The 19,063-nt window shown below is 48.0% G+C and overlaps 1 protein-coding gene across 1 annotated transcript in view; it reads right to left on the bottom strand.

Moving 5' to 3' along the window:
• Positions 1 to 5,034: 5,034 nt before the first annotated feature.
• Positions 5,035 to 19,063, bottom strand: part of LOC147085253 (CD180 antigen-like) — a 45,620-nt gene continuing 31,591 nt past the window's right edge. The window contains exons 2-3 of the mRNA XM_085979138.1: positions 6,298 to 6,905; positions 5,035 to 5,700 (exon numbers count right to left, since the gene is read on the bottom strand). Coding sequence (XP_085835264.1) covers positions 5,035 to 5,700; positions 6,298 to 6,905 — 1,274 coding nt within the window. The remainder of the gene's footprint in view (positions 5,701 to 6,297; positions 6,906 to 19,063) is intronic.

Genomic DNA, 19,063 nt, shown 5'->3' with positions numbered 1-19,063 from the left:
GAGTGGCAGTACTGAGGGTGCGCCGCACATCTGGAGGGCCAGTACTGAGGGAGCACTGCACTATTGGGTCAGTACTGAGGGAGCGCTTCAATGTCGGAGGGTCAGCACTGAGGGAGTGCCGCACTGTCGGAGGGTCAGTGCTGAGGGAGCGCTGCAGTGTCGGAGTGTCAGTACTGAGGGAGCGCTGCACTGTTGGAAGTGCAGGACTGAGGGAGCGCAGCACTCTCGGAGGGGCAGGACTGTGGGAGTGCCGCACAGTTGGAGGGTCAGTACTGATGGAGCGCTGCACTATCGGAGGTGAAGTACTGAGGAACCACTGCACCGTCGGAAGTGAGGGAGTGCCGCACCGTAGGAGGTGCCGTCTTTCGGATGAGACATTTAACTGAGGCATTAGTCTGCTCTCTCAGGTGGATGTAAACAATCCCATGGCCACTATTCGAAAGAGATTAGGGTCATTCTCCCTGGTGTCCTGGGCCAATATTCATCCCTCAATCAACATGACTAAAAAACAGATTAACTGGCCATATCACATTGCTGTTAGTGGGAGCTAGTTGTGCACGAACTGTCTTCCGTGTGTCCTACATTACAACAGTGACTGCATTTCAAAAAGTACTTCATTGGCTGTGAAGAGTTTTGGAAGTCCTGAGGTGGTGAAAGGTGGTATAGAAATGCAAGTCTTTTAAAATGTTTTTGTAACATAGTGATGGGTGTGTGGATTTCAGTATCATATTCCTCATTGTCAGTCAATGCTGCTACCCACTGGTGTCCGATAGACAGAGCAGTGCTATAAATGTACAGGAGCTGAGGGCACTGGTTCTCTCCTGCCTCTGTCAGCAGTGACAGTGCCCGCTTAATCATTGCCTTGGGCTCATTTATCTTCTGCAGTCTCGGCAGCCTTTCCTCCGTTCTTTGGACCCCATAGATGTGGATGCCGGGCTGGTGAGCTGCCGTCCAATTGCTCGGTCCTCGATGGGCTGTATGTTCTTATTCTGTAGCTGACTCTCTGTGCATCAGTCTGGAGGGCCATTTTCCAGGGCTGGGCGGGTGACAGCTCACAACCGTCTGAGGAAAGCGCTGGGGCTGACAGCATGCTTCATTCCACAGAGAACCGCGGTTATCGGGCATTACCTGTAATCACCGTCCAACCAGGGGTATCCGGGTATCACCTGTAATCACTGTTCCACCAGGGGTAACTGGGCATTACCTGTAATCACCATCACACCAGGGGTATCTGGGCATTACATGCAATCACTGTCCCACCAGGAGTATCTGGGTATTAACTGTCTTCATTGTCCCACCAGGGGTATCTGGTCATTAGCTGTAATGACTCTCCCACCAGGATTATCTGGGCATTACCAGTAATCACCTTCACACCAGTGGTATCTGGGCATTACCAGTAATCACGGTCTAACAAGGGGTATCCGGGCATTATCTGTAATCACTGTCCCACCAGGGGTATCTGTGCATTACCTGTAATCACTGTCCCACCAGGGGTAACTGGGCATTACCTGTAATCACCATTCCACCAGGAGTATCTGGGCATTACCTGTAATCACCGTCCCACCAGGGGTAACTGGGCATTACCTGCAATCACTGTCCCAGCAGTGGTACCTGGGCATTAACTATATTCACTGTCCCACCAGGGTTATCTGAGCATTAGCTGTAATGACTCTCCCACCAGGATTATCCGGGCATTACCAGTAATCACCTTCAAACCAGTGGTATGTGGGCATTAACAGTAATCACAGTCCAACAAGGGGTATCCGGGCATTACCTTCAATCACTGTCCCACCAAGGGTATCTGTGCATTACCTGTAATCACCTTCCCACCAGGGGCATCTGGGCATGACCTGTAATCGCCGTCCCACCAGTGGTATCTTGGCATTACCTTTATATAACGTCCCACCAGGGGTATCCGGGCATTACCTGTAATCAATGTCCCACCAGGGGTATCTGGGAATTACCTGGAATCCCCTTCACACCAGGGGAATCTGGTCATTTTCTGTAATCACTGTCCCAGCAGTGGTATCGGGCTTTACCTGTAATCACCTTCAAACCAGTGGTATCCAGGCATTACCTGTAGTCAGCAACACATCAGGGGTATCTGGGCGTTTCCTATAATCACCGTCCAACCAGGGGTATCTGGGATTTACCAGTAATCACTGTCACACCAGGAGTATCTGGGCATTACCTGTAATCACCGTCACACCAGGTGTATCCTGGCATTACCAGTAATCACTGTCCCACCAGGGTTATCTGGGCATTACCTGTAATCACCTTCACACCAGGCGTCTCCGGGCCTTAACAGCAATCACTGATACACCAGGGGTATCTGGGCATTACCTGTAATCACAGTCCCACCAGGGTTATCTGGGAATTACCTGTAATCACTGTCCCAACAGGGGTGTCTGGACATTTCCAGTATTCACCGTCCCACCAGCGCTATACGGGCATTAACTGTAATCAACGTCCAACCAGTGGTATCCGGGATTTGCCTGTATTCGCTGTCCCACCAGGGGTTTCTGGGCATTGCCTATAATCACCTTCAGACGAGTGGTATCCAGGCATTACCTGTAAGCACCGTCCCAACAGGGGTATCTGGGCCTTACCTGTAATGACAGTCCCACCAGGGGTATCCGGCATTACCTTTAATCACTGTCCCACCAGGGTTATCTCGGCATTACCTGTAAGCACTGTCCCACCAGGGGTATGTGGGCATTACCTGTAATCACTGCCCCACCAGGGGTATCTGGGCATTACCTCTAAGCACTGTCACACCAGGGGTATCTGGGCATTACATGTAATCACCGTCCCACAATGAGTATCCGGGCATTACCTGTAATCACCGTCCCACCAGGGGTATCCTTGCATTACCAGTAATCATTGTCCCACCAGGGGTGGGTGGGCATTACCTGTAATCACGTTCCGGCCAGGTATTTTCTGGAATTACCTGCAATGGATAGCACCAGGGCTATCCTGTCATGGGAGCAAGTATTTATCAAAATTAGCAGGTAATATGAAAGGTTTGTTAGCTAGATTTATCACACTGGCCAATCCTGAGGCCACTGGGAATGTCACTGAGATGTACTGTTGGGCTCCAGTGTGGACAGTCTTGTGCTGTGGATTAATGTCCACCAGTGTCAAATTACCACGGACCGAGGAGTCGTTCACGCCATCAGCCTGGCCCAGATTCAAGCAGATGTTGGATGGAAAGACGACAGTGAGCCGACTTGCGGGGCCAGATGATTAAGGCTTTACTCTGTGCTTACATTGTGTGTCTGTACCTTTGCCTTATCCTGGGTCAATAGCAGCAATGACAGGATTAACGATGAGGAGGGACTTTGTCAGAGGTGGAAGGAAGCTCGTGGCAGCGGGTTCCGAGATGAGTGGGAGCCCTGCCATTAGAAACAAAGGGGATTTGAGGAACTAGGGCCAAGAAATCGGACATGGCCCGAAAACTTGCGGAGTCATGGCTCAGCACTACTTATCTGTGTCTGGACAAAGTACTCTAAGTAGCACGCAAACTTCATGCTGGGTGCTCTTTTACATGATTATAGTGCAGATCTCTGCACTAAATCCGCTGCTCATTGGTTTACCGCTCAACAGATGGGCCAATATCGGGTGCAGTTTAACTGCAAGTCATGTTTGGCCTCTGCTTTCTCCACTACTTAAATGGGAGGTTCTTTAATGCAGCAGCACCTAATTATCATTCCATTTGTAGCGCCACTTGGAAGGTCTCGCTATATCAGAGTGCTCTCCTGCAACCTCAGCTTGCTGACACCCACGCTCAGACTGCTGCCACCAGTATCGAACGGGGATTGCAGGGTGTCACAGCCGCCCAGCCATCTGGTCTCCAACAGATTGCTAGGAATGTTGAGGCACCGTCCCGGGGGGAGAAGCAGTGGGTCTGGGGAGCAGGAACCTGCTGCCCTCTCTCAGGATGACAGCATTCCTACTTCCACCTCTGCCACTCTACCATTGCCATTGCTGCTGCCTGTCAGCCAGCCTAGGCTGCTGCCGCCCATGCCGAGGTGGTGCAGTCTCAGCCAGGCCTAGGGCCAGAGCTGCTCGAGGTCGTCCTGCAAAGCCATTTGCAGTCACCCCACTGAAAGTCAGCAGCCTTCCCCCGGCCATTCTGCAGCCACTGGGGGAATTGTTCACAATTAACACAGGGCGGTAGGTTGAGCGGCGCACTCCAAAACACGTCAGAAGTGCGGCAGCCACCATATTTCCCCGAATCGTGCCTTAAGAGCCTGCGGTAAGACTGCGGATTTCTAGGCCTCGAAGCTTAACATCCAGCAGCGGGATTCCCCTCCTTGGCCCAGTTGGAGCCTTTAATCGCTTTTCTCACTTGAACCAAAACAAGTTTTGAGTTTCTATATCTGATGGCCACTGGATGTCAGTCTTCTTTTTCATGACCTTTCTCATCTTGTGGTAGGTTGAGAGTTCAGCATCTGGAAACTTCTCCAAGAAGATCAGGATGATGATATCTTTCAGCTCGTCGAAGAGCCTGTAGCTCGCTAGCTGCAGTTCCGTGGAGCACCACTCGCTGTACAGGTAGTTGCGGCTCATCACACAGATGGTCTTCCTGCTCTGGTAGATGCTGTCCACGATGTTGTCGATGATATATTTGCCCAGCTCAAAATCTCTGTGGTGGAGGCAGAGTTTGAAGCTTTGAGGTCCTCTCGTTTCCAGGTTTGGCACCAACACTTGCAGAACCCAGTCTTCGTCCTGAGAAATATTGGAGATAAATGCATCATACCTATAGGACTGCTGACTCTCTCCTCTCCCTCTGTGGTCATTCAACCACGATCGAAAAATAGATAACCCATACTTGATGAGCCAGTACCTTTTGCTGTAGATTATAGGGATGAACATGAACAAGATCAAGACCGGCACAGTTATATGGAACATGATCTGGTCAATGTCCAAGTAACAAACTCGAGCATCAAACTTGCACAAGTATTCGGTTGGCCGATCTGCACAGGCTTGGTTGTAAAAATAGATAACCTGCACCCTGGGGTTGGACAGGGATCAGATTTGGAACCAACTGATGTCACAGGTGCAGGAGAAAGGGTTCTTCCGTAGATTCAGGTAGGTCAGGGAGGGTAGGTGTTCTGCAACCGTGCTTTTGATGATCTGAATGGCGTTCTTCCCCACGAACAATATCCTGAGGTTGGAAAGGTTTCCAAATATGCCAAGAGACATGGATTGGAGGCCGACATTTTCAAGGTTGAGTCTCTTTAGACTCTGGAGTTTCTTGAAAATCCCTGGATTCAGACTGTGGGTCCCGTTGCAAGCATCGGGCATGGAGAGGATTCTCAAATTGATCAGGTCTTCAAATCCGTCTTTGGACAGTGACATTTTATTCTCTCCTATATACAGGTCTCTTAAAGAGATGAATCCATTGAAAAACTTTGGAGGAATAATGTTGATGCCGTAGGTTTGCTGGGCTTGTAGCTTGAGAATGTAAATCTTTGTGAGGTTAACAAAGGGAGATGCTGCAATCAGGACAGTGTTGTACCTGATCCGATTACTGTCCAAGTCCAACACTCCTAATGATGGGAGGATGTCGAAGATCTCCCTGCTGATACGGGTTATACAGTTCCTATCGAGATAAAGCTTGGTCAGGTTGTGTAATCCACAGAAAGACTGGCTGGTGAGGCTTCGAATTTTGTTCCCTCCCACGTCCAATGTGTCCTGATTATTGAGATTTGCAAACACCTTGCTGAAAAGAATTGAGATCCTGTTGTTTCTGAGATTGAGATTCCTGAGACTCCCAAGGCTGCTGAAGGTGCGTTCATAGATGTCAGTTATGAGGTTGTTGTCGAGTCGGAGCTGCTGCAAGTTGGTGAGGTTAGAAAAGGCAGCCTTATTGATGACAGGAATGTTGTTAATGTTCAGCTTTAGGCCGGAGATAGGGAGCATAAGAGAAGGCGAGACTATAAATGGCAAAAATCCTGTTGTAGCGAAAGGTTAGAAGCGACAGCTTGGGAAAAAATGCGACTGCCTTCCTGTCCTTGTAACAGGAAGGTAACTTGTTGATTCTGTTGTGCTCGATAATGAAAGAAACAGTTTGCTTGCTTTTCGATGCAAATTCAAAGCACTCCACAGATGTGAGGAGATTGTATGATAAATCCCAGCTGGTGATGGGTGGGCACTGGGATAGGGAATGGGCAGTGCGGATTGAGATCTGATTGTCCTGCAGGACCAGGCGGTTCATAATCCTGTGACCCAGATAGTGGCACAGGTTGGACAACTGACTCTGGTTGTGCAGCCTTAACCAAGATATTGAACATTCTGTAGATCCAGGTTTGCAGATTTGAGAAAATCGGTGATATTTAAGGGGTTGTTCTTGATGATCAAACACGAGATGTTCCTCAGGTAAACTTTAGAAAATTTCAAAGCATCGGTGAGTTTGTTATTGGACAGATCCAACTTGAGAAGGTTGCTGAGGAAGTCTCGTTGGCTGTCAAAGGTTGTGAGAGAGTTGTTAGAGAGGGAGAGGTTTCGGAGGGAGGGCGGAAGGGTGGTGCGATGTTGCAGGGAGGCGAGTTGATTGTTGCCCAGATCCAGGATCATCAGATTACTGAGCCCAGAGACAGCGCTCACCAGATGGGAGAAATTCTGAAATTTATTGGAGCTTAAGACAAGTGTTTGAAGATTTTCCAACGCAGCGAAGGCTTTGGGTTCAACTGTGATCAAGAAGTTGTGATGGAGCAGGAGGTGATCTAACTTTCCAAGTTCTTGGAAGCCCGAAGAGTTCAGACGAGAGATACTGCTGTAGGACAGGTTGCGTGTCAGTAGGCTGGTGAGGTTACTGAACACACCGCAGCAAACACTCTCAATCCGATTGTAATCCAGCCGCAGGGTGAGCAGCTTGGACAGGCTGCGGAAGCTGCTCGCTTTCAGTTGGGTGAGCCAGTTGTGGGAGATGTTCAAGTGCACGGTGCTGGCTGGGAGGTCGGACACGGCACTAGAGACCTGTGTCAGGAAGCGGCGGACGCACTGAAAGGTACCATTGTGGTTCGCATCCTGCATGCAGTTATTGAAACTGTACCCGGGGACAGTGGGCACCAACACATTGCAGGAGAGGGCACAGAGAAGTAGCAGCCAGTCAACGCTCAGTCTCAACATCACAGCATCCTTCTTCCATCCGAGGGTTCAGATGTTTTGCAGGACCTCTCTCAAGAAAAATTCCGTGGGTGTGAGATGTTTTTTCTCTGTCGCTGCCAGAACAGCCTGTAAAGTCAGAGATGGTTTACATTGTCAGTTTAGTCGAAATTAAGCAAATCAGTTAACCTGCTGCCACGGATACTCTGTTCTCCACTGCTCTGAAAAGCCATTCCCATGTTTAATATCTGTGATATGCGGAAGGCTCATTTCTGTCCAGATATTACCAGCTCCCTGAAGACCCGTTACTCTTCTGAACACCTCACGCTCTCGCATACCTCTCCCATTCCATCATCACCTGTGGCTCTCCCAGGCCACGGCTACTTTCTCCTTAAGATTTGCTTCCTCTTTGTATTGAAGTGCCAAAGGCCCCAGTCCCTGATGACTGTGTTCTCGAATACTGAGGGAAGACAGAGAGGAGATAACAGAGGCTTTGAGGACAATGCTCCAATCACCCTGTGTACAGTACTGATCCCCATATTACAAAAAAGATATAGAGGCGCTGAAGAAGCTGCACAAAAGGTTTGTACCAGAACTGAGAGGTTTCAACTATCAGGAAAGATTAAACAGGCTGGGGCTCTTTAGAAAAGAGACTGAGAGGTGACCTGATAGAGGGCTTTAAAATTATGAAGGGGTTCGATATGGTAGGCAGAGAGAAAATATTTCTAGTTGTGGGAGGAGACCAAAACTGGGGGCCATATATATGAGATAGTCACTAATTAATCCAATAGGGAATTCAGGAGAAAGTTCTTTACCCAGAGAGTGGTGAGAATGTGGAACAAGGAGAGTTTGAGGCGAATGTCATTTGAGGGGAAGCTAGATAAGGACCTGAGGGAGAAAGGAATAGAAGGATGTGGTGATAGTGTGAGATGAAGTAGGGTGGGAGGAGGCTCGTGTGGAGCATAAACGCTGGCATGGACTGGTCGAGCCGAATGGCCGGTGTCTGTGATGTAATATTCTATCTAAGCCTTGGATATGGAAGTTGTGCCACATGCCTGCTGTTGCCAATATAACAACTCTCTTCAATCAGAGTGAAAGGGATAAATCAAATAACTACAGACCACTCAGCCCATCATTGGTGGTGGGTGAGCTCCCAGAGAAAGAAAAAAGAAAGACTTGCGTTTCTACAGCGCCTTTCATGACCTCAGGACTTCCCAACGCTTTAGCACCAATGAAGTGTAGTCACTGTTGTAATGTAGAAAATGTGGTAGCTAATTTGTGCACAGCAAGCTCCCACAAACAGCAGTGTGATAATGACCAGATAAATTGTTTTAGTTGTGTTGATTAAGGGATAAGTATTGGGCCAGGGCCCAGGGGAGAACTCTCCTACTCTTCTTCGAAATAGTGCCTTAGGATTTTAACGCCCACCTGAGAGGACAGACACGGCCTCGGTTTAACATCTCATCTGAAAGACTGTGCCTCCGACAGTGCAGCACACTCTGTCTACTGCATTGGAGTGTCAGCCTGAATTTTTATGCTCAAGTCACTGGAGTGTGGAGAGCGAGAGTGACTCAGGGCAAGGGTGCTTCCCACTGAGCCACGGCTGACACATAGGGTCTGATGAAAGGGAGGAACTGAAAGAAATCAGTATTTGTAGGGAAATGGTGTTAGGGAAATTGACGAGATTGAAGGCCGATAAATTCCCAGGGGCCGATAATCTACATCCTAGGGTACTTAAGGAAGTGGCCCTAGAAATAATAGATGCTTTGCTGAACATCTACCAACATTCGATGGAATCTGGAACAGTACCCATGGATTGGAGGGTAGCTAATGTTACCCTACTATTCAAAAAAGGTGGTAGAGAGAAAACGAGGAATTGCAGACTGGTAAACCTGACATCGGTAGTGGGGAAAATGCGAGAGTCCATTATAAATATGTAATAGCAGAGCACTTGGAAAAGAGTGACAGGATCGGACAAAGTCAACATGGATTAACAAAAGGTAAATCGTGCTTGACTAATCAACTGGAATTTTTTGAGGATGTAACTGGTAAAATAGATAAGGGAGAACCAGTGGATGTGGTGTATTTCGACTTTAAAAAGGCTTTCGATAAGGTCCCGCATAAGAGATTAGTGTGTAAAGTTAAGGCGCATGGGATTTGGGGCAAGGTATTGACTTGGATAGAGAACTGGTTGGCAGACAGAAGGCAAAGAGTTGGAATAAATGAGTCTGCTTCTGAGCGGCAGGAAGTGACTAGTGGGGCACTGGGGGCACTAGGGGGGGAGGAACTAAATACGATTAAAATCACTAAGGAAGTGGTACTTGGTAAAATAATGGGACTTAAGCCGGATAAATCCCCTGGACCTGATGGCTTGCAACCTAGGGCCTTGAGGGAAGTAACGGTAGGAATTGTGGATGCATTGGTAATAATTTTCCAAAACTCACTGGACTCAGCAAAGGTCCCGGCAGATTGGAAAACTGCTAATGTAACACCCTTATTTAAAAAGGGTAGTAGGCAGAATGCTGAATACTATAGACCTGTTAGCCTAACATCTGTGGTTGGTAAAATGTTAGACTCCATTATTAAGGAGACAGTAACGGGACATTTGGATAAACATAATTTAATAGGACAAACTCAGCATGGTTTCATGAAGGGGAAGTCATGTTTGACAAATTTGCTTGAGTTTTTTGAGGAAGTAACATACAGGGTGGATAAAGGGGAACCAGTGGACGTAGTGCATTTAGACTTCCAAAAGGCATTTGACAAGGTGCCACACAAAAGATTATTGCTCAAGATAAAAAATCATGGGATTGGGGGTAATATTCTGGCGTGGGTGGAGGATTGGCTCTCTAACAGAAAGCAGAGAGTTGGGATAAATGGTTCGTTCTCAGATTGGCAACCAGTAACTAGTGGTGTTCCGCAGGGGTCAGTGCTGGGTCCCCAACTCTTTACAATCTATATTAACGATTTGGAGGAGGGGACCGAGTGTAACATATCAAAGTTTGCATATGATACAAAGATGGGACGGAAAGTACTGAGTGAGGAGGACATAAAAACCTGCAAAGGGACATAGACAGGCTAAGTAAGTGGGCAGAGATTTGGCAGATGGAATACAATACTGGAAAGTGTGAGGTTATGCACTTTGGCAGGAAAAGTCATAGAGCAAGTTATTATCTTAATGGCAAGAAACTGGAAAGTACTGTAGTACAAAGGGATCTGGGGGTCCTGGTGCACGAAACTCAAAAAGTTAGTATGCAGGTGCAGCAAGTGATTAAGAAGGCCATTGGAATGTTGGCTTTTATTGATGGAATATAAAAACAGAGAGGTATTGCTGCAGTTGTACAAGGTATTGGTGAGACCGCACCTGGAATACTGCATACAGTTTTGGTGTCCATACTTAAGAAAATACATACTTGCTCTCGAGTCAGTACAAAGAAGGTTCACTCGGTTAATCCCGGGGATGAAGGGGGGGTCATATGAGGAGAGGTTGAGTAGATTGGGACTCTACTCATTGGAGTTCAGAAGAATGAGAGGCGATCTTATTGAAACATATAAGATTGTGAAGGGGCTTGATCGGGTGGATGCAGTGAGGATGTTCCCAATGATGGGTGAAACTAGAACTAGGGGGCATAATCTTAAAATAAGGCGCTGCTCATTCAAAACTGAGATGAGGAGAAACTTCTTCACTCAGAGGGTGGTAGGTTTGTGGAATTTGCTGCCCCAGAAAGCTGTGGAAGCTACATCATTAAATAAATTTAAAACAGAAATAGATAGTTTCCTAGAAGTAAAGGGAATTAATGGTTACGGGGAGTGGGCAGGAAATTGGACATGAGTCTAGGTTCGGAATGGTCATGGCCCTGTGGGTAGTGGAGTGGGCCCAGGGGCCGTGTAGCCTTGTTCTGCTCCTACTGTGTTCTAATTCAGTGTTAGATTTCAGGAGATGTTCCTGGCTGGGGTGGAGATCGCCCTTACAGAAGGTAAGTACTGTAGAAAATATAGGGACAGAGTGATCTCCTGGAAGAATTTCGATCGCCTCGATGGGTCGGAGAGGAATTTCCCAGATTTTTTTCTCCCAAATTGGCCATTGGGTCTTTAACTGGTTTTTCGCCTCTCCTGGGAGATCACATGGGTTCGGGTGGATGCAGAGTGATAGAAGATTTGAGGTTAGGATCAGATCAGCCATGATCTTATTGAATGGTGGAGCAGGCTCGAGGGGCCGATTGGCCTACTCCTGCTCCTATTTCTTATGTTCTTATGTTCTTATGTTCACTGCAGGGATCGGTCCTTGGACCCCAGCTATTCACAATGTATATTAATGATCTAGACAAGGGAACTAGATGTAATATCTCCAAGTTTGTAGATGACACAAAGCTGGGTGGGCGTGTGTGCCGAGGATGCCGAGAAACTCCAGTATGATTTCGACAGGTTGGATGATTGGGCAGAAGCATGGCAGATGCAATATTACGTGGATAAATGCGAGGTTATCAACTTTGGTGTCAAAAACAGAAAGGCAGATTATTATCTGAATAGCAATAGATTGGGAGAAGGGGAAGTGCATCGAGACCTGGGTGTCCTTGTCCAGCAGTCGCTGAAGGTAAGCATGCAGGTGCAGCAGGCAGTTCAGAAGGCCAATGGTATGTTGGCCTTCGTAGCGAGAGTGTTTCAGTACAGGAACAAGGATGTCTTGCTGCAGTTGTACAGGGCCTTGGTGAGACCACATCTTGAGTATTGTGTGCAGTTTTGGTCGCCTTATCTGAGGAAGGATGTTCTTGCCATGGAAGGAGTTCAGCGAAGATTCACCAGGCTGATACCTGGGATGGCAGGAATGACGTATGAGGAGAGATTGGGTCGATTGGGCTTATATTCACTGGAGTTTAGAAGAATGAGAGAGGATCTCATTGCAACTTATAAAATTCTGACAGGACTGGACAGTCCAGATGCAGGAAGGATGTTCTCGATGGTTGGGGAGTCCAGAACCAGGGGTCAGCGTCTAAGGATAAGGGGTAAGCCATTTTGGACAGAAATGAGGAGGAATTTCTTCACCCAGAGAGTGGTGAATCTGTGGAATTCTGTACCACAGAAGGCAGTCGAGGCCAATTCATTAAATCTATTCAAGAAGGAGTTGGATATATTTCTTAAGGCTAAAGGGATCAACGGGTATGGGGAGAAAGCAGGGACCGGGTACTGTATTTGAATGATCAGCCATGATCGCATTGAATGGCGGAGCAGGCTCGAGGGACGGAATGGCCTACTCCTGCTCCTATCTTCTATGTTTCTATGTTTCTATGACCTTATATGGGATAAAATTAATACTCAACTAGAAACCGTTCTAGAAACCAGGAAGCTGGTTAAAAGACAGAAGCAGAGTGCAGTAGTTATTGGATGGTTTTTTGACTGGACGATGTAAAGAGTGGGCCCCCCTGCATCACTGCTGCGACCGTTGCCCTTCTTGCTATTTCAACAATCTGGACTTGGGTACAGGAGGCAGACGTATCGACATTTGCTGCTAACCCGAAAAAGAGGGAGCCTGGGCAGCTGTGAAGGAACCGTCAGTGAACATTTAGAGAAGAATATGGAGAGGAAGTATATAGCAAATGGTGTGTTAAAAGCTGTCGAGGAGTCCCCAACAATAGATATTTACTGAGCAGAGGAGACCATTCGGCCCAATGTGTTAATTCTGGGTCTTTGCCACAGCAATACTAAACTAAACCCACTGACCCACTATCTCCATGTAGACCTGTATCAATCGCAGACTAATCCCACTCTCCTGCTCTCTCTCCAGAGTCCTGTAACAATCCCAAACGAATCCCACTGTCCCGCTCTCACCCCATAGCCCTGTATCAATCCCAAACTAATCCCATTGCCCCACTCTCTCCCGAAAGCCCTGTGACAAGCCCAAACGTACTCCACTGACCTGCTATCTTCCCATAGACCTGCACCAATCCCCAAACTAATCCCACTGCCCCGCTCACACCCGATAGACCTGTATCAATCACAAACTAATCCCACTGCCCCGCTCTCACCCCATAGCCCTGAATCAATCCCAAACTAATCACACTGCCCCACTCACACCCCATAGACCTGTATCAATCCCAAATAAATCCCAGTGCCCCACTCTCTCCCCATAGCCCTGCGCCGGCACTTTTGAAAGAGCTATGCAATGAATTTCATTCACCTGCCCTTTCCCCATAGCCCTGTAATATTTTTGCTTCAAGTATTTATTCAACTTCCTTTTGAAAGTTACTATTGAATCTGCTTCCACCGCCCTTTCAGGCAGCGCATTCCAGATCACAACAACTTGCTGCTTAAAAAAAATGTTTCCTCATGTCACCTCTGGTTCTTTTGCAAATCACCATAAATCTGTGTTCTCTGGTTACCGAACCTTCTGCCAGTGGAAACACTTTCTTGCTATTTACGCTCTCAAAACTATTCATTATTTTGAAAATCTCTATCAAATCTCCTCTTAACCCTCTCTGCTCTAAGGAGAACAACCCCAGCTTCTCCTGTCTCTCCACATAATTGAATTCCCTCATCCCTGGTACCATTCTGGTAAATCTCCTCTGCACCCTCTCTAAGACCTTGACATCCTGTGTTGACTTTAATAACATAGCACTGGTTTGACACGTTCCTGTGAAAGGTCATTGATCATTTAGAGATCGTAAATCTCACCTGCTTGCTGCTGGGGTTTGCCGATGTTGAGCTGAGACTGTAAGTGCAATGGATTTGAAATGACTATCAGAGGGGATGTGGTTTAGACGTCACATGAATGAAATGGCAGTTTCATCTTAAGAAGGAGAAGTGTAAGTGAAGGCCGTCCACGAGGAGGCTGGATTGGCTCGTGTGTGTCATGGGCTGTGGTAACCCACTGTCCAAACTGCCTACTGTGGGCAGCAGCATCTGTAACAGCTGGGAGCCCCTTTCTGTATCTTTACAACTTCCCTTCTCCACCTCTGCCCTCCTGCTGAAACCCATCACAACTGGTCCTCTGCTCAGCCATTGCCCACAGCCAGCAGGGCGAGTGGACAAGAAGCCAGGCTCATTCACCCTCTCCCTAACACAGGGCCACTGACATCAATTGTAACTGCTGCCCAGGCTCAGGTCAGCTCCCTCAGCACAGGCCGGGAATGGAGCCTGGAGCTTTCCAAATGCAAGGAAGTAAGAAACAAATACTGGCCAGGAAAGTCTCAGCAACTTCGAGAAATCTGTGCGTTTGTTTGATTGAAACCAAAACGGCTTCAAACCCGAGGATACTTCACACAGGTGGAGAAATTCAGTTCACTTTTTCGACACAATTCAAAGCAGCAGAAGCAATGAACACGTTGAAACCGGCAAATATGAACACATATATCACTAAGCAACATTAGAATAGGGAGCATATGGCACAGAAAAGGAAGAAATGAAAGAAAGAAAGAAAGTACAAGGTCTTGGGGGTTTATGCACTGGCACTGTTTTTCTTTCTGTGCCGGGGCAGCAGAGGGCACAATCGGAACATCAGCCACATCAGTGCCTGAAATATGTTTCAATCGGAACAGGAGGAGGCCATTCAGCCCCTCGAGCCTGTCAAACCGGAACTGGAGGAGGCCATTCAGCCCTCGAGTCTGTCAAACCAGAACAGGAGGAGGCCATTCAGCCTCTTGAGCCTGTCAAACTGGACAGGAGGAGGCCATTCAGTCCCTCAAGCCCGTTACACTGGAATAGGAGGCCATTCAGCTTCTCGAGCCTGTTACACAGGAGGAGGCCATTCAGCCCCTCGAGCCTGTTACACAGGAACAGGAGGAGGCCATTCAGCCCCTCGAGCCTGTTACACAGGAACAGGAGGAGCTCATTCAGCCCCTCGAGCCTGTTACACAGGAACAGGTGGAGGCCATTCATTCCCTTGACCCAGTTCCACAGGAACAGCTAATTTATTATTAATGTTTCATGTGATGTGTTTGCTCTGAAATAAATTGTTAAAAGTTTTAACATGCATTGGCCGGGAATTGAACCCAGGTCTCCAGCGTGGCAGGTGAGAATTCTACTCCTGAACCACCAATGCTCCCATTAGCAATAATTTCCATTTTCCGGTAGCTACAATTTATTTTTGACTTTTGTTAACGGAAGCGAGGACACTGCGGTAAAATAAAAAGCGAAATGCAGCAGATGCTGGATCTGAAATTGTTCAATAAATGTTGGAAACACTCCACAGGTCAGGGAACATCTGTGGACAGAAAAACACAGGGTTAACCTTTCAGGTCCATGAGCTCTCGGTAGAACCATGATTTTGCAACTTTATCGGTCCCGTGTGAGATTCCTTCTTAACTTTTTAAACTTTTAAACTGCTCAAAAATTACAAAATTAAGAAATTAACCTGCCCCCGAAAAAGAAATGGCCCGTACAGAAATCGAACACACGACCTTGGCATTATTAACACCACACTTTAATCAACTGAGCTAACCGGCCCATCCATAAAGCTTCCCTATAGTACCATCCCTGTTTCCGGTCTTTGCCAGCTAAGTCACTGTCTTTGAAGGCTGTAAAAGAAAGACTTGCATTTCTACAGGCCTTTCACGATATCAGGACATCCCAACGTGCTTTACAGCCAATGAATATTTTTTTAACTGTTTTGCATCTGTGACAGGTAGATTGGTCAGGAGGTGGTCAAGTAGGTGTTCCCCTCGTGTTGGTTCCCTCACCACCTGCTGCAGGCCCAGACTGGCAGCCATGTCCTTCAGGACTCGACCAGCTCGGTCAGCAGTGCTGCTACCGAGCCACTCTTGGTGATGGGCATTGAGGTCCCCACCCAGAGTACATTCTCTGCCCTTGCTGCCTTCAGTGCTTCTTCCAAGTGGTGTTCAACATGGAGGATTAATGATTCATCAGCTGAGGGAGGGTGGTAGGTGTTAATCAGCAGGAGGTTACCTTGCCCATGATTGACCTGATGTCCTGAGACTTCATGGGGTCCGGAGTCAATGTTGAGGACTCGCAGGGCCTCCCCTCCCGACTGTAAACATTGTGCCACCTGGTGGATCTGTCCTGCTGTTGGGACTGTATACCCACCTCCTGTTCCTCTGTAACAGGCTTGAAGGTCTGAATGGAATCCTCCTATTTCTATTGAACATATTTGAGGGGCTGAGTGGCCTCCTCCTATTCCTGTGTAACAGACTCAAGGGGCTGAATGGCCTCCTCCTGTTCCTGTGTAACAGACTCAAGGGGCCAAATGGCCTCCTCCTGTTCCTGTGCATTAGGTTCGAGGGGCTGAATGGACTCCTCCTGTTCCTGTGTAACAGGCTCGAGGGGCTAAATGGCCTCCTCCTGTTCATGAATAACAGGCTGGAGTCGCTGAATGGCCTCCTCCTGTTTTTGCATAACAGCATCGAGGGGCTTATTGGCCTCCTCCTGTTCCTGTGTAACAGGCTCGGGGGGCTGAATGACCTCATGCTGTTCATGTATAAGAAGCTTAACAGTGTGTATAGGCACCTCCTGATCCTGTATAACAGGCTCGAGGGGCTGAATGGACTCCTCCTGTTCCTGTATAATAGGCTCAAGGGGCTGAATGGATTCCTGTACCTGTGTAAGAGGCTCGAGGAGCTGAATGGCCTCATCCTTCTCATGAATAACAGGCTTCAGGGGCTGAATGGCCTCCTCCTGTTCCTGTCTAACAGACTCGAGGGGCTGAATGGACTCCTCCTGTTCCTGTATAACAGACTCGAAGGGCTGAATGGCCTCCTTCTCTTCATGTATAACAGGCTTGAAGGGCTGAAAGGCCTCCTCCTATTCCTGTGTATCAGGCTTGAGGGGCTGAATGGCTTCCTCCTTTTCCTGTATAACTGGCTCGACAGGCTGAATAGCCTCCTCCTGTTTCCGGCGCTGAATGGCCTCCTCTTGTTCCCATCTAACAGGCTCGAGGGGCTGAATGGCCTCCTCCTGTTCCAGTGATACAGACTCGAGGGGCTGATTGGCCTCCTCCAGTTCCTGTATAATAGGCTTGAGGGGCTGAATGGCCTCTTCCTTTTCCTGTGTAACAGGCTTGAGGGGCTGAACGGCTTCCTCCTTTTCCTGCATAACAGACTTAACAGGCTGAATAGCCTCCGCCTGTTCCTGAGTAAAAGGGTCATTGGACTGAATGGCATTCTCCTGTACCCGTGTCAAAGGGCCTTGGGACTGAATGGCCTCCTCATGTTCCTTTGTTAAAGGGTCATGGAATTGAATGGCATGCTCCTGTTCCTATGTAAAAGGGTAATGGAACTGAATGGCATGCTCCTGTTCTTTTGTAAATGGGCCATGGGAATGAACGGCCTCCTCCTGTTCCTATGTAAAAGGGTAATGAGACTGAATGGCGTCCCTATGTAAAAGGCAGCACGGTGGCATAGTCGTTAGCACTGTTGCCGCACAGCACCAGGGACCCGGGTTCGAATCCGGCCTCGGGCGACTATCTGCGTGGAGTTTGCACATTCTCCCAGTGTTTCCGTGGGTTTTCTCCGGGTGCTCCAATTTCCTCCCACAGTCCAAAGATGTGCGAGCTAGGTTGATTGGCTAGGATAAATTGACCCTTAGTGTTAGGGGGATTAAATACGTGGGGTTGCGGGGATAGGGTGGGATATGTGTCGGTGCAAGTTCGATGGGCCAAAAATGGCCTCTATCTGCACTGTGGGATTTCTGTGCTTCTGTGACTGAATGGCCTGCTCCTGGTCCTATGTAAAACGGCCATGGGACTGAATGGCCTCCTGTTCCTATGTAAATGGGCCATGGGACTGAATGGCCTCCTCCTGCTCCTGTGTAACAGAGTCAGGGTTTGAGAGGACTTAGAGGGAAAGTGTCGGGGTGGCAGTTTCCCTTCTCTGAATTAGCGATTTACTGCAAAATGTACCGTCGGTGGAGGAAACACCGAACCCTGACCCAAAATCGGACTCAAACCCACAATCTGTCATACAACTAGAAGTCCATTGCGCCACAGAGCTAATTACATAGAACTGCATTACAAAAGCAAAATAGTGTTGATGCTGGAAATCTGAAATCTGAAATATAAACAGATGAAATGCTGCAAACACACTGCAGGTCAGGCAGCATTCCATGTCTGTTTAAAAGGGATCTACTTTCAGCCCCTGGTCATTCTGTGTCTGTTTATAAAGGGATGTGCTGTCAGTCCCGGATCTTTCTGTATCTGATTAAAACGGGTGTTACATAAGATTATAGAGTCTGCCCCACAGAAACAGTCCAGTTGCACGAACTGGTCTCCAAACGAGGCTCCTCCTTCTCTATTTCTCCTCACCCCCACCAAAAAAAACTAGAATCAGTAATGGTAACCATGAAACTATCGGATTGTCGTAAAAACCCATCTGGTTCAGAATCACAGAAACCCCACAGTGCAGATAGAGGCCATTTCGGCCCATCGAGCCTGCACTGACACATATCCCACCCCTACACCAACCCCACCCTATCCCCATGTATTTAATCCCCCCGAACACTAAGGGCCAATTTATTATAGCCAATCAACCTAACCTGCACATTTTTGGACTGTGGGAGGAAACCGGAGCACCCGGAGAAAACCCACGCAAACACAGGGAGAATATACAAACTCCACACAGACAGTCACCCGAGGTCCGGATTCGAACCCAGGTCCCTCGCACTGTGAGGCAACAGTGCTAACCACTATGCCACCATGCTGCCCGTTCACTAATGTCTTTCAGGGAAAGAAATCTGCCGTCCTTACCTGGTCTGGCCTTTGTGTGACTCCAGTCCCATAGCAATGTGGTTGACTCTTAACTGCCCTCTGAAATGGCCTAGCAAGCCAGTCAGTTGTAACAAACCGCTACGAAACAAAACAATAAAAATGAAACTGTACTGGCCTCCTCCCGAGGTCCCCACCATCACAGAAGCCAGTCTTCAGCCAATTCCATTCACTCCACATGATATCAAGAAAAGGCTGAGCACACTGGTAACAGCAATGGCTCTGGGCCCTGACAACACACCG

Source organism: Somniosus microcephalus, unplaced genomic scaffold, assembly GCF_052327205.1.
Source record: "Somniosus microcephalus isolate GS21.2 unplaced genomic scaffold, FLI_Smic_1.0 unresolved_chr8, whole genome shotgun sequence".
Taxonomy (NCBI): Eukaryota; Metazoa; Chordata; class Chondrichthyes; order Squaliformes; family Somniosidae; genus Somniosus; species Somniosus microcephalus.
The sequence above is the reverse complement of the archived record's forward strand: the minus strand, read 5'-3'. Positions and strand labels throughout refer to the sequence as shown.